The sequence below is a fragment of the Bos grunniens genome, chromosome 25 (genome assembly GCF_055505025.1).
Source record: "Bos grunniens cultivar Pamir isolate PY7600 chromosome 25, Bosgru_T2T1.0, whole genome shotgun sequence".
Lineage (NCBI taxonomy): Eukaryota > Metazoa > Chordata > Mammalia > Artiodactyla > Bovidae > Bos > Bos grunniens.
The window spans coordinates 15036927-15049588 of NC_141189.1; the positions used below are offsets into that span (position 1 = coordinate 15036927).

At 43.3% G+C, this 12662-nt stretch overlaps 1 protein-coding gene across 1 annotated transcript; it reads left to right on the forward strand.

The window, feature by feature from the left end:
* The first annotated feature begins 3368 nt into the window (after positions 1-3368).
* Positions 3369-10410, forward strand: CHCHD2 (coiled-coil-helix-coiled-coil-helix domain containing 2). Its single transcript, XM_086374767.1, has 4 exons — positions 3369-3493; positions 7577-7826; positions 8738-8888; positions 10104-10410. Exons 1-4 carry the CDS (start codon positions 3444-3446, stop codon positions 10112-10114), a joined length of 462 nt encoding a protein of 153 aa, XP_086230893.1. The 5' UTR covers positions 3369-3443; the 3' UTR covers positions 10115-10410.
* The last annotated feature ends 2252 nt before the right edge of the window (positions 10411-12662 follow it).

A 12662-nucleotide genomic window follows, 5' to 3' on the forward strand; every position in this document is an offset into this window, starting at 1 on the left:
AATGGTAACCCACTCCAGTATTCTTGCCTGGGAAACCCCATGGACAGAGGAGCCTGGCAGGCCACAGACCATGGGGTCGCAGAGAGTGGGACACAACTGAGCAACTGAGTACACAGTGTATGGACCTTAATGTCTTAAACATCTCAGTTCCTCACAATTTCTGCTGTAAAGTACAGCATACCCAGATAGACATCAGCTATGTTAAAGCAACCCGTAAAGTGTTCTAACTAGATTTTGCCCATTTTAGATAGTAGAGCTTTTAAAATTCAAATACAGTCACTGTAGATAGAGATTATGTGTATTGGTTACGTATTGCTGTGTAACAAATTACTATCTTAGCTTCTGTGCGTCAAGAATTTGGGAGTGGCTTGGTTGCGTAGTTCTAGCTCAGGGTCTCTCATGAGGTTGGAGAAGAATTTAATTTGGCTTCACCTTTTGAAGGGAGTGTCAAGGAATTTGAGGACACACTTTAAACCACCAGGGTAGGTTTATTCATTGTGTGTTCACTGTAGACAAATTGGAAAATAGAGACAGGCCAAAAAAAAAAAAATGAAAGGAAGCAGAGAAAGCAGTATCCAATGGATAACATCACTACTTGGCTGTATGTAATTCCAGTTTTTAAAATATATATGAACTTTCTCAAAATACATACTGTATATACTATTTTATAATCTGCTTTCACTTAATATTTTGTGAAGACAATTCTCATATCAGATATTCTATAACATTTTAAATGGATGCCAAACATTTCATCATATTTAGGTACTAGAACTTATTTAACTAATTCTAAATACATTGCAAGACACTTAAGGTATTTCAGGTTTTCCCTATTTTATACATTTTGTTAAATCAACATCCTTATGGCTAATTTCTTTCACATTCACGACTTTTGAAAATTCCTAGATATGGAATTTATGGAACAAAGTCTGCACAGTTTTAAAGTTTCTGATATTTATCTTAGCCTTCAGGATTTTCTTCCCTTACCCTTTGTCTCCCTCTGCAATTTTTAATTGCAATCATCAAGAGTCCATTCAGCCAAATGTCTGTAACAACATCTGCAAGAGTTCTTTGTTCAAATTTTGATTACTTTTTAACTGAATTTGTGCCACTGCCTTAAGGCAACCAGTGTTGTCAGCTATGTTATACACACACAATATGGTCTTTTCTCTCCGTTTCACACAAATAATAGCACCTTGCACTCAATTCTGCCGTTTGCTTTTTTTCTCTTGACAGTTTAGCTTGGAAATCATTTCATATCAATATACAGAAAAACTTTTTTTTTTTGTAGCTTTATATATAGCTTTGTTTTTCCAGCAGTCACGTACGGATGTGAGAGTTGGGACTATAAGGAAAGCTGAGTGCCGAATTGAGGCTTTTGAACTGTGGTTTGGAGAAGACTCTTGAGAGTCCCTTGGACTGCAAGGAGATCCAAGCAGTCCATCCTAAAGGAGATCAGTCCTGAATGTTCATTGGAAGGACTGATGCTGAAGCTGAAACTCCAATATTTTGGCCACCTGATGTGAAGAGCTGACTCATTTAAAAAAACCCTGATCCTGGGAAAGACATAAGGCAGGAGGAGAAGGGGACGACAGAGGATGAGATGGCAGGATGGCATCACCGACTCAATGGACAGTTTGAGTAAACTCCGGGAGCTGGTGATGGACAGGGAGGCAAGGCCTGCAGTCCATGGGGGCCACAGAGTTGGACATGACTGAGCAATTGAACTGCACTGATATTGTGAGTGTGCCATTATTTTTTTAACCTGTATTTTACTGACAGAGATTTAGACTATTTTAAATCTCTTACTTTCACAAAATAACCTTGTACAAACATCTAATTTTCTGTCCTCAATTTAGGAATGAATGACTTAGCGAGGTAAAATTAAAGTTGTCTCTGTTCTGGTCTGCATGCCTGTCTGTCCAAAGCTCTCCTCAGTCTAAGCTCTTCCGGTCCCAGAATGTCCTTTATAAATAAGGTTCCTAAAGCAATTATCCTTCAATTAAAAGTAAGTATATAAATAAGGTTCCTTTCTCCCATCTCTTTTTATGAATTATCCAAAGGCAAATACAAGGGCTTACCATTTACAGTTTTCATTTCTTTAAGAAATTCTGTGAAAATAAAACTTTTTCACAAATTTTTTTGCATTATTTACCCCTCAGTTCCACAAACATTCTGCTGTTGTTGAAAAGGCTGCTTTAACTCTGTCACCTCTGGTGAAAGGGGGAAATTTCTGACTGACATCCAAGCAGAAATGGAGGTTCTACCTCTGCTTTCTCTCCTCCATAAAACCCATCCCATCTCCAAGGACTTCCACGAAGCCCCCCATGAAATGCCATTAGTTTACTTGTCCCCTACTGCAGAGGCCCTAAAATACATGGTTAAAAGAACTTTCCACCAAGTATCACTGAAGCACAGATCCTTGGGGCCTTTGCAATTGCTGTTCTCACTGTAAGGAAAGCTCTTACCCTTGGGGTGGCTTGCCTCCCCACTTCCTTAAGGACTCCGTTCAAATACTGCCCCTTCAAAAAAAACCTCCTGCCCTCTCGGACCCCTAACTCTCTACACCTCGCTTATCCTGCTTTTGCTTCCTATCATCACCATCTAATTAATGTAGGTGTTTGTGTCTCGCCTCTATGAATTTAAACTCCTTGAAGGTAGTTTTGTTTCCTGCTCTAAACCTAGATAGCACTTGGGAAATCATTCAGAACACCTTATTTCATTATCAGTGAACGAATATCATTCCACTTACGGGCACAAGTTCTATAATACACATGAAGGGGTTCGGAAATGTGTGAAATACATAAAAGTAAGGCATTATTACTGTCTGAATTTAACTTTTGTTTACTGGATGAACAGACAAAACACAAGTAGAACCAACTCGGCTCTGTAGATCCCTAAAATTGTCCATTTTCTTCATTTCAGTCTTATTATGTGCCCACACTGTGCTTCAAGAAATACTCAAATAAGTAACTTAATGGTGAGAAAGGTTAAGTAACTGACCCAAGGTCCAGGAACAACCACGCCAGAGGTCTGACTCACTCTCGCCAGAGGTCTGACTCACTCTCTCAAGGTTGAAGCTGACCTACCACATTAATAAGCAAACGTTTGAAGGTAGAAGCGACGGTCCTTGTGCCCTAGGAAACGGTTGTGAGTCGCGCTAAGGCTCGGACAGAATTTCCACACCCACGGCCACCTCCGATTTTCTAAACAGTCCTGGCCCCGAGCGTCTGACGTCAACTGCATGCGACGAGGCGCAGCCGTGACGTCCTGCTCTTCCTGTGACCTTCAAACCCGCGGAGAAGTCGGAGAGCGGAAGCCCTGTGCGCTGATTGGCCGCGCGCTAAGACCAGCCCGGCCTCTCAACTTCCGCTCTCGCGCTTCGCAGAATCCGCCAGGGTCTCAGAGTCTCCCGCCTGTTGACGTCGCTTAGCAGTGCAGTCAAGATGCCTCGTGGAAGCCGAAGCCGCACTTCCCGCGTGGCTCCTCCTGCCAGGTGAGACTACGTCGGGGTTTGGGGTCCTGCCCGTGCTGTGTCACAGAGGGACGCTGTGCTTTGCCTTGGGACGGCGGGGCGTCTACGGGCGGGGGCGTCTGAAGCCTGGGGCGGCGTGGGCCTTTCTCCGGTCGCCGCAAACTGGTTATGGGGCTTTGGGTAGCTTTCCCGTTAGTGCAAACTTCCTAATTTCGAATGTCCATGAGTTATTTCTTAACATATTTTAGAGTCCATTTTGTGTTAAAACATGCCAGTTCTAGAAAGTGGATATTTGTAAGTGTAATCTGGCTGAAACGTCAAAAACAGCAACAATAACAACAACCAAAAAAAAAAGTAGAAAACAGATGGTATAAACAGGAAAATGATCGTACCTCAGTTCAAGTAAATAACCTTTGAGCACCTTCCATAAGCAGTGAGCGTTCCAAGGGCTCAGCCCAGTATACAGTGGCTAAGGTCTCACGTGTGCATGACGTTTTCCGGTTCATAAGATACTTGTAAAATTTACTGTCAGTTGCACCTCCTGATAGCCTCCGAAGGTAGGTGTTTTCCTGTTACAGGAACAAGGAAACTGGAGAAGCAGAATAAGGGACTTGTCCAAGGTCATGTAGAGGTAGGAAATAGATGGGCCCCTGGGCCAGGCAGCTGGTATTTGTCAAGCGGAGTAAAACTGAAGCTTTGTTCTCGCCCTGATACTAAGGACAAAGCTAGTGGCAGAAGCTGAGCTCTGCTGAAGTGAAGAGATAAGGTGTCCACTCCTGAGGTCAAGGAAAACGTCCCTCTCTGCACATGGGCAGGAAGGCTCCGTGGGGGTCAGAAAGGGAGGGTGCGCCACCCCATGATAAGTGTGGAATATACCACAGGCCTCCACGATGGGAACCATCTTAGCAAAAAGTTGCACGTGCATCTTGGGGAGGGTTCTAGGAATAGTCACTGTGTGAAAAGGGACAAGGTAATTGGCCAAATGTAAACAAAGACCCTGAAGGACTGTCCTGTATAAGTGATTTAAATCACCTCTTTACTGAGCGTGTCATTCAGGATGCTGGCACTCCTCTCTGGGTGTGTATTTCTGCCTAGTTTCTGACTTTTAAGTTAAACTTTTTACCTGTTTTTATAGTTTTTGCTTCCTGGAAACATTTTTGCTTTCAAACAGGGGAAGAGCCAGGAACTGCATCTAGCCTCCAGTCCCTGGTGGTCTCAGTTCAATTCAGTCGCTCAGTCGTGTCCAAGTCTTTGTGATCCCATGGACTGCAGCACTCCAGGCCTCCCTGTCCATCATCAACTCCCGGAGTTTTCTCAAACTCATGTCCATTGAGTCCCTGATGCCATCCAACCATCTCATCCTCTGTTGTCCCCTTCTCCTCCCACCTTCAATCTTTCCCAGCATCAGGGTCTTTTCAAATAAGTTGGTTCTCATTTGGCCATCACGTGGCCAAAGTATTGGAGTTTCAGCTTCAGCATCAGTTCTTCCACTGAATATTCAGGACTGATTTCCTTTAGGATGGACTGGTTGGATCTCCTTGCAGTCCAAGGGACTCTCAAGAGTCTTCTCCTGGTGGTCTAGTGGTTAGGATTCCTGATTTTCATCCTGGATGAAAATTCATTCCTGATTACCCTGGACACGTTCAATCCCTGGACAGGGAGCTAAGATCTCTCTTCAGGACCGCTCACTGCTGTCCTTCTGTATGTATAGAGAAGCCAGGTCTCAGAGTTTTCTGGTGACAGCTTCAGAACGTTTAGCACAGTACCACATTGCTTCTCTAGACTAAGGTGAATTGTGTTCAAACTGTGTTAGGAGTGTAGAGAAGGAGTTCAGTAATGGAAAGATGCTGCTATCCAAAGGAGGGGAAACCACATTTGTTTGGTGAAATTAGACCAGATACTGGATACCACCTGATTAGAAGTCATAAACTTTTGACCTAGCCTTAACTAAAGGAAGAGCACCCAAGGAAACAATCTAAAAAATGGACATAGAGTATAATCTATGTGAAAGCTTTTTAGAGCAGTACTGGACATATTGGGTAGTGGTTTAGTCCCTAAGTTGTGTCCCATTCTTGCGACCCCGTGGCCTGTTGCCTGCCAGGCTGCTCTGTCCGTTGGATTCTCCAGGCACGAATACTGGTGTGGGTTGCCACTGGACATTTTAGTGAAATTTTAAAGATATCCAGATGTCCTGCAGATGGGAAATCACTGATACTAGTGTAGGTACAACAGTCGAGGCAAGTCAGTTCCACTTGCTGGGTTTCAGTTTTCTAATCTGAAATGAAGGAATTGGACTAGTTTATTTCTCTAGACGACTGTCCGTTTTTACTCAGTTGTTACCTCCCTTGACAGTCCTAAAATTGCAACATCCCAGAACATGCCCTTCCTCTCGTAGTATTTTTCCCTTAACATTCACTTGATCCCTCAATAGAATGTCAGCTCCATAAAGGCAGAGAGTTTTGTCTCATGAACAGTTATATCGAATTTTATGAAATTTTGGGAGAACTGTGTTCTTAAAGATACTATAGACTTTGTGAATACATGGAGATGGTTGCAAAAAAGCAGGGAAGAGAAGTTTATATCCAGTGATTACAACCTTAACAAAAGGTTCAAGAGAGGAAATGATGTAAATAGCTTAGGGAATTATGTGCTGTGAAGTTTTCTTGTATGTGTATCATATTTGTGTTTGATAATTTAAAACCCTGATGCCGGGGACCAGCCCCGGCTGATCCAGGGTATTCAAAGGGGAGACGGCATCGGCGACCTATTCAAATGGTAATTAGAGATATAAAGAGTAATAGAATGAGGATAGCTCAGTAGGAAAATTCAGTGGAGAAAAGAGGCTGAGTAGCTTGGTTTACGCGGAAAATCAATATAACCCGTGACACCAGGTTAGCTCTGACCACGGAGGCCGCAGGCGCCCTCTCGAATAGCGGAAGGTGCCCCACCTTAGACACCTTCTCAAGTGGGTCTTAGAAGCCCAGGCAAATAAGTGGTCGCAGAGGATATCCACGCTCCAGGTGGAGACTTCAGCCGGAAGTTAAAGGAAAGAATGACATAGGGAGACCAAGCGCTGGTGAGCAAGGCCCGTAGCTTTATTTTTAACAGGGGCTTTTATACCCTAAGTTACACATAGAGGATAATAGGGGATGCAAAGTCAGCAGTCTTTGATTCTTATCAAAAACCAGGGTTTCTTTCCTGCAAATTTATCGTATACAAATGGTTTAGGTGATTTACATCATCTTCTGGCCAGAAGGCCTATTAACATTTTATGACTCTTGACAAGGACTTATCAACAAAGACTTATTTTCTCTAAGAGTAATTATTTTAAGGTTTGGCGCCATCTTCCAAAGATAAAATTGCATTCCTATAGGGCGGATGTGTAATGGGTTTACAACAAAGGAAAGAATTTATTACCTTAAGGGTCTAAAGTTACTAACACCAAGGCCACTACTTATTTTTTCTACATACCAACTATTAATTAATACATATTCAAGGATACAATTCAGGGGATGTGAAAACTTGGCAGCAAGCATTGACTCATCAATGAAATCCCTTACTAGTCTTATTCTGACAGTTTCTAACTCTCTGAGAGGTTCTAAGCTATTTGAATATCTTAAGCTTCCTGTGCCTCTCGAGGCTGGGAGACTGTAAACAATCGTATGCATAGCTGTAGGAGTCCGGGTAAACTTGTCAGGTGAGTTAGAGAGCCATCTGAGGGGTTTGGATTTAAACACTCCTAATTGCCCAGGAACTTTATTAATTGGAGCTGTAAGTTAACTCTTTGACAGAGAGAGTGAGATGGTGGTAGGGGACAGCCCCCAGTGAAGTTAGAGGTGAGAGCACAAAGCAATAAAGTAGGCAGACTCTGGTTTTTTGGGGGGGAAAATGCTCGAGAATATCCAGGCGGACTCCTGAGGCTCGATCCCGCCTTTGCGTATCCCGAGCCTCCTTCCTCATGACCTTTGTCACGAGTGGAATGCCTCACCGGCTCCCGGCACCCTGAGGTTTATTTTAATATACAGGGTTGTTTGTGTAAGTTGACAGTTTCCAAACCTGGCTGGGAATGGGAACTTAAACTACTTTTTGTCCTTTCTTTCACAGCCGCGCGCCTCAGATGAGAGCAGCGCCCAGGCCAGCACCCACAGCTCAGCCACCAGCAATGGCGCCACCGTCTGCCGTCGGCTCCCCTGCTGCTGCTCCCCGGCAGCCAGGTCTGATGGCCCAGATGGCAACCACTGCTGCTGGTGTGGCTGTGGGTTCTGCCGTCGGCCACACTCTGGGTCACGCCATCACTGGGGGCTTCAGTGGAGGAAGCAGTGCTGAACCCTCAAGGCCTGACATCACTTACCAGGTAAGACTTGGGGCAGCATTCCCTTTGGTGGTGTGTTTTATGAGAGAATCTAGTTGTTTGTAGGTTCTTATGTGTTGGCACTATCTCCACATGGGGAAAATGGTTTATCAAGAGCCACATTTGGCAGTTGAGTTAGTACGTTCCTTAGGCCAGCATCAGGGAATCCTGTACACATGGTATTTCTTCCCAAGGTGTAGAATTGTAGCAGTTCATCCTGACGCACTGTCAAGCAGCCCCTTTCCCCTTATTTTAAATGTTTTGGGGAGTTCCCTGGTGGTCCAGTGGTTAAGACTTAGCTGTTTCACAGCCATGGGCTCTGGTTGAGTCCCTGGTTGGATAACTAAGATCCCACAAGCCAGGTGGCCTGGCATAAATTAATGAATGAATATAAATATATGTATTTTTTCCTGGTCACTCTTAACTCATCCAGGCTCAAACTTAGTTAAGTGTTTAGAAATCTGTTTTGTGACTCTAATGCTGTCTGATATCTTTCCTAATATTTGCCACTGCCCTTCTTTCTGACATGTGAATTTTCTCCTCTAGGGAGAGTGGGCATATACTTCGTTGTATTTCTGGTGTACTAAAAGCTCTCGTTCCTCTATTTTTCTGTAGTAATCCCATTTTTTTCCTTCATGAAACATGACTGAACCATTGATCTTTAGATGCCCAAATAACCACTTTGCATTACATCTTGATTCATGAGTCTTTCTGATTACGACTGGAATTTTAGTTACAGCTCATTTCTTTCTGCCTTTAAATTTCTTCGTGTTTCATGTTATGAAATAGGAACTTAATTTGCCTCTGGTTCTAGTTCTGTTCCCCCAGTTAACCTCAAAGAGTGGCTGTTTCTCTTTGCTGGGGCATAAGTCTGATTTCCTTTTTTAATAGTCCTAAATGTTGCGTGTTTGCAGGAGCCTCAGGGAACCCAGCCGGCACAACTGCAGCAGAATGGCCCCTGCTTCTATGAGGTGAAACAGTTTTTGGAGTGTGCCCAGAGCCAGGGTGACCTTAAACTTTGCGAGGGTTTCAGCGAGGTGCTGAAACAGTGCAGATTGGCCAACGGTAGGTGACCTCCCAGTCCATGACCAAACTTGCATCTGTTTAATTCACTGAATGGTACTTCTGGACCCTGTAAAACTTACGGAGTCTGTGTTTGATAAATCCAACTGACAAATTGGAGGAGATTTTGTTTACTCTAAAAATAATCTTAACAAGGAGCTAGTCCAGAGATTTCTAGTCATTATCTTACCTTTTGCCAGTTATGTTCTTAGTCTAATTCTTCCTTAAGCAGATAGAGATTAGTGTGCCAGGATCTTACTGTGGCTATTGCATAGCCTTAGTGCTAATTTCACCAGAGTCCAGAAATGTGCACAAGATTTGATGGAGCATTGTCAGTCTACACACCCCGTTTGGGAGAGACAAGTTTATTAGATCCCTCTGTGGGACTTTGAGCTTTATGCTCTTTGGAATGTTGGCAGTCAACTTATTCTCCTCCTCCTCCCCGCCCCGCCCCCCCCCCCGCCTTTTTTTGTAATTTCCTCCTGTCAACCTAGGAATTCACCATTTATTAAAAATGCTTGTTTTCATTTTCCTTCCTTCATTTATGGCAGGAAATATGGCAGAAGTTAATTTTTTCAGGTGGTTGAACTGTGGAATTAAGAGATTTAATGGCCAAGTTTTATCAGAAGTCTATGGTGAAGCTCCATCTAATACCAAAGTGACTATACTTCTGCTTCAGTACTCTGTGCAGAGAAGGACATACACCCTCTCTTTTTTCACTTGTGACAAGTATAGAGTTGAAGTTTGGTTGTGGCAAGATGCCTAGGGCTTCCCTGATAGCTCAGCTGATAAAGAATCCTCCTGCAATGCAGGAGACCCTGGTTCTATTTCTGGGTCGGGAAGATCCCCTGGAGAAGGAATGGGCTACCCACTCCAGTATTCTTGGACTTCCCTGTTGGCTCAGCTGGTAAAGAATCCGTCTGCGATTCGGGAGACTTGGGTTTGATCCCTGGGTTGGGAAGATCCCCTGGAGAAGGGAATGACTACCCACTCCAGTATTCTAGCCTGGAGAATTCCGTGGACTGTATAGTCCATGGGGTCACAAAGAGTCGGACATGACTGAGCGACTTTCACTTCACTTCAAGATGCCTTAAACGGTTTCTTATGAAAGGAACTAATAACCTTGGATTTCATCCCTCCTTTCATCATTTTGGAGGACTTGGGCTTTGTTGAGAATATGTAGCTAGTGCTGTTCTAACAAACCTTTTCTATTTGCAGGATTAGCTTAATCAAGAAGTTCCAGTTGAAGACATGAAAAATCACCTCTCGTGACCATGTTGATTTAGCATTTAAAGTATAATTAGTAGTGAAGATGTGAAGTGTGAGACCACCCGTTAAAACTCTCCTTAATCATTAATAGCTTTTGTGCTTCACGATTGCGGTGGAAGAGGGCATTGTCACTATATAGAAGTTCACTGAGATGGTATTGAGTTTGGGATTGGGCAGAAGAGGCGGTTGTGGCCTCTTAAGCGTGCTTTTCTGATATTGTTTGTGACTTGATTAGAATAAAATGCTTTTCTTTCTAGTCACTTTTTTTCTTAAGTAGAAGGTTATAAATCACACATGCTGAACACAATGGATTTTGCAGGAAAACACAGCTGTCTACATGTATATAGTTTATAGTCTCTGGGTATTAAAGCAGCGGCCACCTAGTTGCTCCCCAGCAAATGTGCTGTTCCTTAAACAGGTTCCAGGTACAGTACTGTCCTAAATCAGGAGAGTGATAAAGGAAATGTGGGAGCAGAGCCATTATACATGCCGTCTCCACGTGGCCAGGTCAGCAGTATCTATCACTGTCACCCTAGAACATCCAGTTAATTGGTTAGAGATGAAAAATCATTGCCTTAGTGAAGGCAGTTCCCCTGCAAGTGCTTTTACTCTACTTAAGGCATATGGGGCCTTCCCTGGGGATCAGTGGTTAAGAATCTGCCTTGCAATGCAGGGATCATGGATTCCATCCCTGGTCACAGAACTGAGATCCCACATGCCGCAAGGCAGCTAAGCCTGTGTGCCGCAGCTAGGGAGTGTGTGGTGCAACAAAAAATCCCGTGTGCTGCAACTAAGACTTGACATAGCCAAATAAAAAAAAAATTTTTTTAACTCATTCTATTTAAGGCATGGTGTGTTGCTCTTCCTGAAAGATTCAAGTTGCCTCTCCATGTTACCTTAAGGAGATGGAGATGCACCATTTAGTGTGCATCTTTTTTTTTTTTTTTTTTTAAATGAATCCAGCTCTATCCTTCACAACTCAAAATTTCATTTGCTTCTTGACCTCAAGTCTGCATTATGGTCTGCAGTTTTCTGACTTTCACATATACCTCTCAGAGCTCCCATTATCTGATTCTTTATTTTTCTCTTCGTTACCATAAAGTGAGTGAAGTGCTGTTGAGTGAATTATTCATTTGTTACCTCCTATCCTCAGCAGTGTTCTCAGAATGCTCCATTCTGCACCTATCTAATTCAGTTCCTAAAAGAGGCCAAGACTGCATTGCCCAAGGACCTAAATGACCATAGACAATTCACTCTTGTCCAGTCCCCCAGCCTATTCCCTGGGTTCACCAGTGGGCTTCTTTGCCTATTTTCCTAAATGCCTAAGACCCCTGAGTTCGTAGTGTTAATGCCGTTTATGTCCAAGGCAAGATGGTGTGTGTTGGGTACCCAAATAGGGTTGAAGCAGTGAATCCAAGGAAAATGAACCTCTGACAATAAAATGTAAGAGTCTGTCTGATCTGGCCTCTCCCTGGGGGAACCATGACTGTACAGAAAAGGGCACAGGGAATGATTCACTAGGTATGTTGGCCTTTTGCCCTAAGGTCAGAGGGATTTTTGTCTTGCATTGAAACTAGACCAGCATGAGTCTACAGCTTAGAATCAGGAGAGGGAAAACAAATGAGTCTTTTTGACTGTTAAGAGGGGACTTAAATGTTTTCATCCTTGGGACCAGATGTTGCATCTCAGTAAGCTGGTGGCCTTTATGGATAGAGACAAAGTCATTTACAACTCCTTTCTGTGTAACAATTCAGCAAAATATTTTCCTAGAATGAAAGAGGTAGTGACGTGGAAAGAGCATGTGGGCGTATACCTGGGGTTGACTTAGGCCCTTCTACTTGGTGACCTCATAGAACAAGTCACATTCTCTAAAATTGGCTTAATACCAGAGTTTCAGGGGCTCAAGTGAGAGTACATTTGCAGTACATTGTAAAATGCTCATTAAGTGGGCTTTTATAGGCTCAGCATCTGTATGAAGCACTGTATTATCCCTTTCTTCATTTGGTGTATTAGAATTAGGGGTTTGAATAACAAGTAGCTTTGGAATGAGAGAGCATTAAAAAAGTGTCTACTGGGACTTCCTGGTGGTCTGGTGGCTAAGACTTCACGCTCCCAATGCAGAAGGCCTGAGTCAGAGATGTAGATCCCACATGTCGCAACTAGAGTCCTCATGCAAAGAAGTGGCAAAGAAGATCAAAGACCCCTCCAGCCGCAGCTAGGACTCAACACAGCCAAATACATTATAAATAAAAAATAAATAGGAAAAAGCTTAATTTCTCTGAAATATTTTTTTAAGTGTCCTTTTGGTGCCAGCATACATTATTTCCAATTCTGTCAACCTCTTAAGCTAGAATCACACTGATGAGGACCCTAACCCAAAGGGCCCAGAGCCGCCCACAGTTAGCGCCCAAGTGTTTTTCCTGGCACATGAACCTCCTCTCATTCATCAGGAACTGCTGGCTGAAAACAAAATGAGTTAAGAATGAAATCTTGGAGGCTGATGAGAGA